The sequence below is a fragment of the Megalobrama amblycephala genome, linkage group LG17 (assembly GCF_018812025.1).
Source record: "Megalobrama amblycephala isolate DHTTF-2021 linkage group LG17, ASM1881202v1, whole genome shotgun sequence".
NCBI classification, from domain to species: Eukaryota; Metazoa; Chordata; class Actinopteri; order Cypriniformes; family Xenocyprididae; genus Megalobrama; species Megalobrama amblycephala.
Genome location: NC_063060.1, coordinates 41148176 through 41163725, shown reverse-complemented (window position 1 = coordinate 41163725; position 15550 = coordinate 41148176). Strand labels below are relative to the sequence as shown.

Here is a 15550-nt window from a genome sequence, read left to right as displayed (position 1 = left end):
TTTGATAACACAATGAAAACATTCTCGTTCAAGCATTGAGGACTGTGTAACAGTCTGTGACAGGCACATGCAGATCCCAGAGACTTACAGCACAGCAAACATTTCATTTTCTTTCTTTGTCGTGAGGTGTTTGTGTAACTGATACTGTCCACTGGTGTACAAAAGAACAGCAATGGTTTCTATAGAGATTTGACAAGAAAAACATCTGAAGCATATATGCATACTTTGCAAAACCATATAGCAATAATATCCCATAACTATGAAACCAGTACAACATGTATATATAAGAATAACAATATATTCAAGATGTCTTCAAAGTTTAATGATATGTCCAAATATACATTTATATTTCCCTTCATCGTCAATGTGTCTTATGTGACAGAAGTTACAATTTAGGAATTCATTTTAACGGTTCATCCCGACACATATACAACAAAGAGCAGTGTAATGTACTGAAACATATCAAGTATTACATAACAAAGATTAAGTGCAAACACATAGTTTATAACGGATGCTGATTAACCTGAATGAGCTCAAGGGTAATTTTGTGGTGATTGGCAATTTGACATTTTCTCATTCAAACTCATAAAGCTATAGTAGTTAATAAAAGAAGAAATCCTTCATGCAAAGCAACTTAAAGCAAAATAAAAAATTTTTTTTTTAAAAAGTAAAATGTAACAAGTGAACCTAGTATTTACTTGTATGTAAATAACAAAAAATAATTTAAAATTGTCAAGCATTTTCCATTAACCCTGGAAAATGGAAAATGTATATGGAAAATGTTTTTTTAAAGTGTAATAATATCTCACAATATTACTGTTTTTACTGTATTTTTGATCATTACATGCAGCAATATATATATATATTTATTATATAAGTATATATATATATACTGCATTTAATTGATCAAAAATAGTTAAAAAATATAATTACATTTAAAGTAGTATTACTTTTTAAAATATATTTTCCATTTTATATATATATACATATATAAAATATTTTTGTCAAGCATCTATTACGCAAATTATTTTTACATCAAATGTGCATTTATATATATATATATATATATATATATATATATATATATATATATATATATATATATATAAAATGGAAAATGTTTTTTAAAGTGTAATAATATCTCATAATATTACTGTTTTTACTATTTTTTGATCAATTACATGGAGCAATATATATATATATATATATATATATATATATAATATATATATAATGCTGCATTTAATTGATCAAAAATAGTTACAAAATATTATTACATTTGAAGTAGTATTACTTTTGTAAATATATTTTCCATTTTATATATATATATATATATAATATTTTTGTCAAGCATCTATTACGCAAATTATTTTTTACATCAAATGTGCATTTATATATATATATATATAAAATATGGAAAATGTATTTTAAAGTGTAATGATATTTCACAATTTCACTGTTTTTTCTGTATTTTTGATCAATCACAGGCATATATATGTATAATCATTAATTTGTCCAGTTGTTACATTTTACACTTTTTTAACAAATAAAAAAAGTTTGAAAAAGTCCAACTTTTTGCCTTCTGTACACATGATTGCTAAACAGGCATGACAAAAAAAATATATAACTAACAGTGAATATAGTTTATGACCTTTCATTTCAACATCGTTACTCTCCAACCCACTTCCCTCTTTCTGCCTTTTAACTCTTTACAGTCTTCTATTAATTCTTGCTAAACCCCTTAAACATTAACAAAAACCAGCCTGGCTGAGTAGATGAGATCAGCCAGATAGAGAATGAAGTTGAGAGCGCTGAGCACCGAGATGGCCAGCAGCTTGTCCCACGAGCACAGGCCGGTGCCGGAGCCACAGGAGTTGGGTCTGTGGCTATGGCCTCCGTGCTTCTCGTTAAACTTATATATGGGCCAGATGATGGTGGCGGATAGATACAAGACCACAGCCAGGAGGGCGTATGAAGACAGGAAGCGGGCGAAGGAGAAGGGCAGGCAACCTGTGCACTCTCCCACACACATCACGATGATGGCTGCCGACAAGATGAAGCAGATGCAGTACACAGACAGGCACCACTGGGTCGCCGCATTCTGGTCGTACGATACCGGCTCGCTGATGAAGACGAATATGATGCAGGCGACGAAGGTCTCGCACACTTTTAGCAGCCCTGGTGCTGTGGCCATGTAGCCGGCCACCTCTCCCGGACGAGCCTTGCTGAGACTCACCTCGCTTAAGTACGCGATGGTGGCGAGGCAAGAGAATACGGTAGACACGATGCGGCAGTTGTACGTCTCGGTGCGGCCTGCATAGCCCTTCATGAAGTAAAGGGGAAATATAATGGAAGCGGAGAGGCAGAGGAGGGAGGCGTAGCAAGCGAATGTGATGGGAAAGTTCTTCCATGAAACAGGGGCGCGGGTCTGCAGGCCAAACATCTCCACTAAGATTATCAGAAGAGTTCCAACAAAACTGAAACTCCAGCAGAAAACGCACCAATCACCCGTGCCGTGGGTTAGATTCGCTCCGTATAGAGCTACGCTGAATGCTACACAGGCGAAAACCATGGCAGCCACACGGGCCCACAGGAGAGGCGAGGAACGCAACACCACCGCCATGATGGGCTGACAAAAAGATTTACAGGCCAATTAATGTCAACTGTGAGTAACAGGAATGGATGTCCACTTTTATTCCGTCTCTTCTTGGTTGTCTAGGAGAAAATGAAGAAAAAGTAATCAGTCAGTGGCAGGGATTCACATCAACACTCATCAACCTGCCAAATGAGGGTGGATTTCAGCAGTGGTGTGTAACGCAGTCACTAGCCACTTTGGAGGGTTGAATTTTATATATAATATATACGATTTTTAATTGTAGTCTTTTAAAAAGGCATCTAAAACAATAAACTAAGTGAAACGTAGTGTTGTCGAAAAAAATATTGTTTTTCCGCTACACATCTATACCGAAATAACGCTTCCGATACTCATTTCGCGCAGAATAGAAACACGATACCACCAGATGCGCTTTCTCATCTCTTTGACAGCGAGTTGACACATAAACCCGCCTCTATTATTGGTATTACGCATAATTTTACTCATTCCCACAGATTTTGTGCTCACATCCAAAGTGCATGCACATAAAGCCGCCTCTCAGTACTAAACTGACCGTTCGCAAGGACCCGCCCCCTTTAGTTAATGTTGCTACATCCGTCAAGTCATGCCGATCTTTCAATACATCGCGGAGCAAAGAGGACACTGATAACATGTCGACAGACAAGACAGAGCAATTACTTTTGATATTAAACGAAGTCTCAAATTTCCAATGTTGTAATTTTTAAAGAAATTTTAACAATAAATATCATTTTGTGGCTCTTTTATGTGTCGTGACAGATCGCTGTAGCGCCTCAGTTCAAGCGGCTCGTGAACCGATCATCTCTTCATACTAGTTCATTTATAGCATCAAATAAATATGAATGAACATCAGAAGGTATGTTGTTTTAACCACGGAAAGACATCACACCATTTTCAAGCTTAAGTCCACCGAGGTTAATCTACTAACTCCCATGACTGCTTTGTCGGACAAAGCAGCGGATTCGGCGTTATGATTGGTTAGATCGCCTGTCAATCAAACTCCTGGTTAAGGGTCAATTGAGTTATTTTTTACTGCTTATTGCACTTAATCTGTCAAATACACACAAAATAATGTCAAAATGACGGTCTTGGTAAGTATTCACGTAAAGACAATCAGTATGTGTAACAATATAATGGATCCGTGCGTCAGGTCTTAAAGTGACAGCAGCCTAATATATCTGCGGCCAAATTATGAGATAATGTTAAAAATATCTATATGGCAGTTTTCCCCCATGGTATTGATTAAAAATTATGGCCAGTGAAAATGCTGAGTGGCTAGTAACTTTGGAAAACTACTAGTGAGCAAAAATATGAACAAAACATCTGTAATAGATTTCTCACAGATTAAAGGGATAGTTCAACCCATGTCGTTGCAAGACCGACTTTCTTTCTTCAATGGAACATACATGCAATGGAAGTCAATGGGTTCTAATGTTGTTTTGGACCCCATTGACTTTCAGCTGTAGCTAAAATGCAGAAGAAATTGCCAGACTAATTGCCAGACTAGTTGTGTATGATGAGCACAAACTTTTTTTAGCTTCAGACTACGATTCTATCCAGTCGGAAGATATCAAACATGTTTGATATTGAATATTTACGGAGCTCCGCACATGACATTTGTGCACGATTTACTATTTCGTTCCCTCGATTTACTAATTCGTGCGCACGATTTACTATTTCGTTCCCTCGGTTTACTAATTTGTGCGCACGATTTACTAATTCGTACGCACAATTTGCTAATTCATGTGCACAATTTACTATTTCGTTCTCTCGATTTACTAATTCGTGCGCACGATTTACTATTTCGTTCACTCGATTTACTAATTCGTACGCACGATTTGCTAATTCATGTGCACAATTTACTATTTCGTTCACTCGATTTACTAATTCGTACGCACGATTTGCTAATTCATGCACACGATTTACTATTTCGTTCTCTCGATTTACTAATTCGTACGCACGATTTGCTAATTCATGTGCACAATTTACTATTTCGTTCACTCGATTTACTAATTCGTACGCACGATTTGCTAATTCATGTGCACAATTTACTATTTCGTTCACTCGATTTACTAATTCGTACGCACGATTTGCTAATTCATGCACACGATTTACTATTTCGTTCACTCGATTTACTAATTCGTACGCACGATTTGCTAATTCATGTGCACAATTTACTATTTCGTTCACTCGATTTACTAATTCATGCGCACGATTTGCTAATTCATGCACACGATTTACTATTTCGTTCACTCGATTTACTAATTCGTACGCACGATTTGCTAATTCATGTGCACAATTTACTATTTCGTTCACTCGATTTACTAATTCGTACGCACGATTTGCTAATTCATGCACACGATTTACTATTTCGTTCTCTCGATTTACTAATTCGTACGCACGATTTGCTAATTCATGTGCACAATTTACTATTTCGTTCTCTCAATTTACTAATTCGTGCGCACGATTTACTATTTCGTTCACTCGATTTACTAATTCGTACGCACGATTTGCTAATTCATGTGCACAATTTACTATTTCGTTCTCTCGATTTACTAATTCGTGCGCACGATTTACTATTTAGTTCCCTCGGTTTACTAATTCGTACGCACGATTTGCTAATTCATGTGCACAATTTACTATTTCGTTCTCTCGATTTACTAATTCATGCGCACGATTTACTATTTCGTTCCCTCGGTTTACTAATTTGTGCGCACGATTTACTATTTCGTTTCCTCGGTTTACTAATTTGTGCGCACGATTTACTATTTTGTTCCCTCGGTTTACTAATTTGTGCGCACGATTTACTAATTCGTGCGCACGATTTGCTAATTCATGTGCACAATTTACTATTTCGTTCTCTCGATTTACTAATTCGTGCGCACGATTTACTATTTCGTTCACTCGATTTGCTAATTCGTACACACGATTTGCTAATTCATGCACACGATTTACTATTTCGTTCTCTCGATTTACTAATTCGTGCGCACGATTTACTAATTCATGCACACGATTTACTATTTCGTTCTCTCGATTTACTAATTCGTGCACACGATTTACTATTTCGTTCCCTCGGTTTACTAATTCGTACGCACGATTTGCTAATTCATGCACACGATTTGCTAATTCATTCATTCTTCAATGGAACATACATGCAATGAAAGTCAATGGGTTCTAATGTTGTTTTGGACCCCACTGACTTTCAGTTGTAGCTAAAATGCAGAAGAAATTGCCAGACTAATTGCCAGACTAGTTGTGTATGATGAGAACAAACTTTTTTTAGCTTCAGTCTACGATTCTATCCAGTCGGAAGATATCAAACATGTTTGATATTGAATATTTACGGAGCTCCGCACATGACATTTGTGCACGATTTACTATTTCGTTCCCTCGATTGAGTAATTCGTGCGCACGATTTACTATTTCATTCCCTCGGTTAACTAATTCGTACGCACGATTTGCTAATTCATGCGCACAATTTACTATTTCGTTCTCTCGATTTGCTAATTCGTGCGCACGACTTACTATTTCGTTCACTCGATTTACTAATTCGTACGCACGATTTGCTAATTCGTGCACACAATTTACTATTTCGTTCACTCGATTTACTAATTTGTATGCACGATTTGCTAATTCGTGCACACAATTTACTATTTCGTTCACTCGATTTACTAATTCGTACGCACGATTTGCTAATTCGTGTGCATGATTTGCTAATTCATGCACACGATTTACTATTTCGTTCTCTCGATTTACTAATTCGTGCGCACGAATTACTATTTCGTTCACTCGATTTGCTAATTCGTACGCACGATTTGCTAATTCATGCACACTATTTACTATTTCGTTCTCTCGATTTACTAATTCGTGCGCACAAATTACTATTTCGTTCACTCGATTTACTAATTCGTGTGCACGATTTGCTAATTCATGCACACGATTTACTATTTCGTTCTCTCGATTTACTAATTCGTGCACACGATTTACTATTTCGTTCACTCGATTTGCTAATTCATACGCACGATTAACTATTTCGTTCTCTCGATTTACTAATTTGTGCGCACAAATTACTATTTCGTTCACTCGATTTACTAATTCGTACGCACGATTTGTTAATTAGTGCGCACGATTTGCTAATTCGTTCCCTCTTTTTATAAATCGTTTGCATGATTTACTATTTCGTTCCCTCGATTTACTAATTCGTACGCACGATTTGCTAATTCGTTCCCTCGGTTTACTAATTCGTGCGCACGATTTACTATTTCGTTCCCTCGGTTTACTAATTCGTATGCACGATTTGCTAATTCGTTCCCTCTTTTTATAAATTGTGTGCATGATTTATAAATCAAGGGAACAAATTAGTAAATCGTGCGCATGATTTAGCCTACTATTTTTTTCCTGCATGTCATGTCCGGGGCTCCGTAAATATTTATGCATTTAGCAGAAATGTTCCAAAATGAGCTCAAAATATCTAAATATCAAACATGTTTTGAAAACATATTTTTTTCATTTGTAATGTGTCTCCTACTCCTAGCAATAGCAACCAGGCACATATTTCTACATTATTTTTGTGTATGATGCCAAGAATCTGTTCAGATTATAAAAATCATGTGTTCCTCCCTCATACAGGATTGCAAGAAGAGCTTGAGTAAATAATGACTTGAATGTTTGGATATCAAGTTTGAGTGAGGTTGTTTACTGAGTATAAGCAGAAGTTAATCAGTGATTACAATAATTTCATTTTGGTCACATGGGTAGTAGAATAATAAGCCATATATTCATGTAAACTAAATGGTCACATACTGAATAAATTGGTGCTCTACAACAAAACGTCTCTGAGTGTCTTTCGGATTCCAGACTGGGAGTCAGTGAAATTATCTCTAATGTATTCGAGCTATTTAGACAAACTCGGCACAAGCGAGACCTTTACTCAACCCTACAATCCATCTGTCATCAACTTCTGTGGGAGGAGCCAGATATGCTAACAATAGGAGCATTGAGACCCCGTCCCACACAGTTCTGTAACAGCCAGGAATACCTCCTTCATCTTGTCAGAGAGGTTCAAGTAAACAAAAGAGGCAGGCATGTTTACATTTTCGGGTAAAGTGGATGGAGGAGAACATAGTTAGGAAAAAACGGGACAAAAAGTGATGAAGACATGGTAAAAAGCCATGCAGACATGGTCCGACAAAAAAGAAGAAGAAGAGGGAAAAAAGCATGTCCTTTCACCTCATGACGACTCATATTTTAAACACAGGCGGGAATAGCTTAGCTGTGAGTCATTTATCCCTTACTCCCTAATTTTTCCCACTTCTCTTGTGCTCTTTCCCTGCCTAGTGTCAAATTTTCCAACTTGCAGATCTATTCCAGATGTTCTGCATCCCATTACACTACAAAATAAGAGGGATGTGAATGGTTTTCCACTGAATTCCCTTTCCTTACTTGCAGTACTACCACACGCCCACCCTTCAAAACTTTTCCCTCTTTTTATACTTCTTTCATTCCCTTTCAGAATTGGTCCCTACAAAACCTGAATAGTGAAAGGAATCTCCTTCACTTTGCTTTTGTCATTTAACACGATGAGACTCAAGTTCTCCTTGTGCAACAGAAATTGCCTGTGTCAAGGAAAAATAAATCTGTAAATAGATCCAAGGAAAGTATGAGAAAACAGGACATGGCATGACATGGAGACCAAGACGAGGTCAGGCTGATGTCTGAGACATGCCATAAGTAACTCAATTTTCTCCCTTAATCTGGTTACAGTGCTGTTATTTTCTGTAGCTACAGGAAATAAACAAGCTCTCTACTGCCCTATGCCTACCCGGTGCAGAAAGAATAAAGTGCCTGCTGTATGTTGACTGCCAACAGGTTTAACAGTGGAAAAATGCACGTTTTGTATCATAAACCTATTTGGTCTTATTTAAAAGGAAGCCAAAACAGACTAAGCTTAAATGGAAAACAAAATAAATTCGTTTTATGTATCATGGAAGCAGTAAATAAAAACAAACTGCATCAAATGAATAAAATGGCTAAAAGTTGACAGAACATGAAAATTATATTTAGCTAAATATGAGTTCATCATCCACGTGGGCGTGCCTCTCCACGTGACGCACCTATTAATACAAGATTCATGCATTTTACTTCAAAATTAAAACTTTAAAAGTCAAAAATGTTTAAGTAAACTCAGAAAAGTACATTTCTGTCTCCGTCATCATTTTAGATGCAAGATTTTCACGTGCGAGCGCAACATGTGACAGGAAATAATAGGCTATATTTACATTTTATTTAATTTTATTGATCGCACACTACGCCAAAATACTGTAATCGTTTATCTTTAAAAGCATTTTATCGCCATCATCATAATCCAAAACGCAAGTAAAAAACTCTTATAAGCTATAAAGAATCTGTAATAAACATAAACTGCTCGAAATGTCTGAACATTAAACTCTCCTCCGCCTGTTTCTTACCGGCTTGTCCCGTTATCGGTCTCTCGCAGTGCTGAAACAAGGAGGCGCGGTCTTGGATCTGACTTTTCAATAAGTGAGGACACTTTAACCCCAGTTTATGAGGGATCCCCTCCACCCACCGCCAATCCGCCCATTACATGCCAAATTAGGTATCTCTCTCTCTCTTACTCTCTCTCTCTCTTACTCTCTTTCTTCAACCTTCAAATAAACTGCAAATGCTCCTCACAAGAAATTCTGCGCATGAGCAGACGATTTACTCTCTCATTCATGCAGTAACTCAGCTGAATTCTTGTTTTACTGGCTAAACTCAACTAAACTTCACCACTATCCTATATCCCAGCATGATCTGACCTGTCTGTTTAGGATGACCTTCCAATAGTTTAAACAAACATTAAAATGTACTTCCAGGAGCTGAAGACCTCTAATATTCTCCTGACACCCAGCTATGTTGTTTTGTCCTCTCTATAGAGGATATTAGTGAATTTCTCTGAGACATGTCACAGTTTTAAAGGATTAGTTCACTTTCAAATTAAATTTTCCTGATAATTTACTCACCCCCATGTCATCCAAGATGTTCATGTCTTTCTTTCTTCAGTCATAAAAAAATGAAGGTTTTTGATGAAATCATTCCAGGATTTTTCTCCTTATAGTGGATTTCAATGGCTACCAACAGGTTGAAGGTCAAAATTACAGTTTCAGTGCAGCTTCAAAGAGCTTTAAACGATACCAGACGAGGAATAAGTGTCTTATCTAGAGAAACAATCGGTCATTTTCGAAAAAAATACAACTGTATATGCTTTATAAACACAAAATATTGCCTTACGGAAAAAAACGGAACTGGCGGAGTAGAATAGGGAAGGTGTAGAACATACAGCGTAAGCTTTTTGAAGAATACGGAAACAGGAAGGTCGTTCAAGGCGATATTTTGTGTTTATAAAGCATATACAGTTGTATTTTTTTCTAAAATGACCGATTGTTTCTCTAGATAAGACACTTATTCCTCGTCTGGTATCGTTTAAAGCCTTTTGAAGCTGCACTGAAACTGTCATTTTGACCTTCAACCTGTTGGAGTCCATTGAAGTCCACTATAAGGAGAATAATCCTGGGATGTTTTCATCAAAAACCTTAATTTCTTTTCGACTGAAGAAAGAAAGACATGAACATCTTGGATGACATGGGGGTGAGTAAATTATCAGGAAAAGTTTATTTAAAATTGGACTAATCCTTTAAGTCAGGATGTCCTGTAAAGAGCACTTTCAGAGCTTTTCAGAGATACCAAATGTTGGGAGGTTTCACCATGACCACTCCCTCTCCTTGGTCTTTAAAATGGCTGACATTAATTTAGTGAACAAATTTAACACCCTCATATCAGAATATTTTGTAATTATCATTTAAATATGACTAATTTTCTTTTTTTTGTCATAAAATGTTATGGGGTTTCAAATTAAAATATGACATTCTGTTATGAAACAAGACATTGATTTAATATATGTCCACTGTAGAGGAGGACTTAAAGCATGTTTATTATGCATTTTGGGAGATATAGGGAAAGAAACTATATCTCAATATCCCTATGAAATATTAGATATTATTATGAGAATCTTGCCAATTATTATTCCAGTTATTACACTTCTTTTTACATTGCATATTGCCCCAAAAACACATGAATATGCAACTTATATACATTGTATATAATGGGAAAACACATTTATGGCCATTTTACACACATACTGCATAAAGCAAAATGGTATATCAAATCATTCTGTTATATCTTTCATAACATTGTTGAGAATCATCTTTATACAAAGTTTGGTACAAATTTATTGGCGATTTAAAAAAAAAATATATATTTCCCAATATTTTTGCCTTTTCATGTCTATTCATGTCTTATTTTATTTTTTAAAAACCAAGTCCTGGTGTTCTCTACAGAGGACAAAGCATAACATATGAATAAAATATCATTTTTTCAAAACTGTTATTTCCCATTTTTTTTCTTATGCTCTAAACAATGTAATGACATGAAAAAATACTAAATTCAGAAACCTTTTTTTTTCTGTAAAGTCAAGAGGATATGTGCTGAAAATGAATGCTGTCACTCAGGAAATACCTCAGGATCAGGAATCAGGATGTGCTGCCACCATGACTTGAGCATATCTTGTGAGACATTAAAATAATGTGATGTAGTGTGTGCATATATAAGCAAACCTGAGAGTTTGGTCAGTAAAACATCTTTTATCTCCCATAAAAAGGTCTAAAGAAACTACAGTGCAAACTGACATTCTGGTAAAAGGCCAGTGAATAAACTCTAAACGGCCCATATCCGGCCTCTTGGTTGTGTAACTATTGCTATTCTACATCATCAAGCACTACAAGTATCTTAAGTGGATTCTGGTGAGGAGACTTTCACAGAAATGTTAGCCAATCTTTCTTAAATATTTTTTGGGGAGTCCATACAAGCTGGATGTAAGTATTACAACCTCACTTAAAGGGACAGTTCACCCAAAAATGAAAATTCTGCCATTTTTTACTCGCCCTCATGTTGTTTTAAACCTGCATGAAGTTCTTTCTTAAAGGAAGATGTTTTAAGAATGTTGGTAACCAAACAGTTGTTGGTCCCCATTGACTTCCATAGAGGCTATAGAAAAAAAAAATACTATGGAAGTCAATGGGGACCAACAACTGTTTGCTTACCAACATTCTTCAAAATATCTTCTTTTGTGTTCAGCAGAAGAAAGAAACTCATACAGGTTTGGAACAACTTGAGGGTGAGTAAATGATGGCACAATTTTCATTTTTGGGTGTACTATCCCTTTAAGTGCAAGTTATTGAACTAATCTACATTAAAACTAATGCATTTTATATAATTCTTTTTAATGCTTGCCATTTGTCACCCATGTTAAAGAAAGATTTGTCAAGATAAAAGTAATTTAGTTGGCTTATCCATGCACACTGATGATAAATATCACATTTGCAATTACAAATACTTTACTACTAAACTAAATAAATGTCCCAATAGGGTATATTACGAAAAGAGGTGGTGTATATCTGTTTCAACTACATGTTATGTTGTGTTGTAACTTTAACTCGCATTCCAAACCATCAATTGCATCAATAACCTAAAAATCCAAATGTGGTAAAACAAAGTGCTCACTAGAAGTTATCACGCAATAATATACATCTCGGTATTTATTTCTGTTGCTAGGATGCAGAGCATGTCACTATGGAAACCAGATGTTTGTTTATGCAGTAATGTGGTTAGAGTGATGTGTGATTCGGAGCACATGTCCGCTTGCTGAGAGCTGCTGCTGCAAAAAACGGAAACAGTGATTCCTCTCTCTCTTCTAACCACTCCCTTCCTCACAAGCTGCTACCATGTTCAGAGAGAAAAAATATAGAGAGAGAGAGGATAAAAAATATGAGAAAGGAAGAGTGTGTACGTAAGAAGATAAAAATAAAATGTGCACTTCTCTTTCGATTTGATAATCCTGTTTGATGTAACGTAATGTTGTGAACAGTGAGTTGACAAGTCTTCCATGACAACTGGTAATAATGGTAAACTCATGCAAACTAGTATCATTTATTTATTTATTTATTTATTTTCAAAGCTTTAAGAAGAAACATATTAGAAACACATAGTGTTTTTAATTAAAATTATATATATATAATTAAATATATATAGTGTTTTTTAAAATGTTCAGGATTACAGTCTTTAATCAGACTGAAAGATTTGAAATTATCAAACAGACAAAAGATGACACAACTAGCCTATTTTAAATGAAATAATTTGTTAAACATCTAGGATTTTCTTACTCTGTTGCATTATAGATGGTAATAATGTTTGTTTTTTGTTTTTTTATTAAAGTTGCTATACTTTGCTATCGAGAAAAAGGGAAATATAGCTTTTCATTTTGAAACATCTCAATAGTTAGTGACCCTTAGAGACCTTGCTAAAGGGAAGTGATTGGTGTTGTATGCTACCACCTACTGGTGAGAACCAAACATGCATGGTGAAGTCACACACTAATCCATGACCTCACGTCAGGGTTTCCCAGTTTAAAGGGTTAGTTCACCCAAAAATTAAAATAATGTCATTTATTACTCACCCTCATGCTGTTCCACACCCGTGAGACCTTCATTCATCTTCAGAATACAAATTAAGATATTTTTGATGAAATCCAATGGCTCAGTGAGGCCTCCATAGCCCGCAATGACATTTCCTCTCTTATATTTAAATCAGTTCATGTGAGTACAGTGGTTCAATATTAATATTATAAAGCGACGAGAATATTTTTTGTGCTCCATGTCGTGTCGAATCCGTGTCGAATCCGCGGTTCGGAGCGGCAAAGTCACGTGATTTCAGCAGTTCAGTGGTTTAACACGCGATCCGAATCATGATTCGACACAAAAGATTCATAACGCTCTGAAGCTTCCTGAAGCAGTGTTTTGAAATCGGCCATCACTATATAAGTCGTTATTTTGTTGTTGTTTTTGGTGCACCAAAAATATTCTCGCCGCTTTATAATATTAATATTGAACCACTGTACTCACATGAACTGATTTAAACATGTTTTTAGTACATTAATGGATCTTGAGAGAGAAAATGTCAATGCAGGCCTCATTGAGCCATCAAATTTCAACAAAAATATCTTAATTTGAGTTCTGAAGATGAATGAAGGTCTCACGGGTGTGGAACAGCATGAGGGTGAGCAATAAATGACATTATTTTCATTTTTGGGTGAACTAACGCTTTAAACTGGGAAACCCTGACGTGAGGTCATGGATTAGTGTGTGACTTCACCATGCATGTTTGGTTCTCACCAGTAGGTGGTAGCATACAACACCAATTACTTCCCTTTAGCAAGGTCTCTAAGGGTCACTAACTATTGAGATGTTTCAAAATGAAAAGCTATATTTCCCTTTTTCTCGATAGCAAAGTATAGCAACTTTAATAAAAATAAAAAAAAACATTATTACCATCTATAATGCAACAGAGTAAGAAAATCCTAGATGTTTAACAAATTATTTAATTTAAAATAGGCTAGTTGTGTCATCTTTTGTCTGTTTGATAATTTCAAATCTTTCAGTCTGATTAAAGACTGTAATCCTGAACATTTTAAAAAACACTATATATATTTAATTATATATACAATTTTCATTAAAAACACTATGTGTTTCTATTATGTTTCTTCATAAAGCTTTGAAAATAAATAAATAAATGATACTAGTTTGCATGAGTTTACCATTATTACCAGTTGTCATGGAAGACTTGTCAACTCACTGTTTACAACATTATGTTACATCAAACAGGATTATCAAATCGAAAGAGAAGTGCACATTTCATTTTTATCTTCTTACGTACACACTCTTCCTTTCTCATATCTTTTATCCTCTCTCTATATATTTTCTCTCTGAACATGGTAACAGCTTGTGAGGAAGGGAGTGGTTAGAAGAGAGAGAGGAATCACTGTTTCCGTTTTTTGCAGCAGACCTTCATTCATCTTCAGAACTCAAATTAAGATATTTTTGTTGAAATCTGATGTCTCAGTGAGGCCTTACATTTTTACATTTTTTACATTTCCTCTCTCAAGATCCATTAATATACTAAAAACATATTTAAATCAGTTCATGTGAGTACAGTGGTTCAATATTAATATTATAAAGCAACGAGAATATTTTTTGTGCGCCAAAAAACAAAACAAAATAAAGACTTAGTGATGGCCGATTTCAAGACACTGATTCATGAAGCTTCGGAGCGTTATGAATCAGCGTGTCGAATATGCGGTTCGGAGCGCCAAAGTCACGTGATTTCAGCAGTTTGGCGGTTTAACACGCGATCGGAATCATGATTCGACACAAAAGATTCATAACGCTCCGAAGCTTCCTGAAACAGTGTTTTGAAATCGGCCATCACTATATAAGTCGTTATTTTGTTTTTGTTTTTGGCGCACCAAAAATATTCTCGCTTTATAATATTAATATTGAACCACTGTACTCACATGAACTGATTTAAATATGTTTTTAGTACATTAATGGATCTTGAGAGAGAAAATGTCAATACAGGCCTCACTGAGCCGGATTTAAAAAAAAAAATATCTTAATTTGTGTTCTGAAGAAACGGCATGAGGGTGAGTAATAAATGACATTATTTTCATTTTTTGGGTGAACTAACCCTTTAATGAAAAGCGAATTAAATAATAAAAAATAAAATAAAATAATGTAAATAATAAAACTCTAAATATATTAAAAAAATATATATAAAAAATTGTTTACCTGCATGTCATGTGACCATTAACCGACGTCAGAGAACGTTTAACTTATTATTATTATTGACTCTTAGGGGGTACTTCAAACATATATTAGGTCAAAGAAGATCACTTCATTTCATGTAAGTATGAAATGACGGTAATATGTTGGTATAGTTTGTGTTACCTCAGGTGTTTCAGCGCGTGAC

The 15550-nt window shown here is 35.4% G+C and overlaps 1 protein-coding gene across 2 annotated transcripts; it reads right to left on the bottom strand.

Annotated features, from left to right (window-relative positions):
• Positions 1–1457: 1457 nt before the first annotated feature.
• Positions 1458–15548, bottom strand: myadmb (myeloid associated differentiation marker b). 2 transcript variants are annotated; one of them, XM_048162206.1, is made up of 2 exons: positions 15529–15548; positions 1458–2715 (listed from the first exon to the last, which is right to left on the bottom strand). In XM_048162206.1, the coding sequence occupies exon 2, from the start codon at positions 2621–2623 to the stop codon at positions 1742–1744; it is 882 nt and encodes a 293-aa protein (XP_048018163.1). In that variant the 5' UTR covers positions 2624–2715; positions 15529–15548; the 3' UTR covers positions 1458–1741. The 2 variants fall into 2 exon arrangements, with proteins under 2 accessions (XP_048018163.1, XP_048018162.1); XM_048162205.1 differs by lacking the exon at positions 15529–15548 and adding an exon at positions 9100–9310.
• Between the last annotated feature and the right edge of the window lie 2 nt (positions 15549–15550).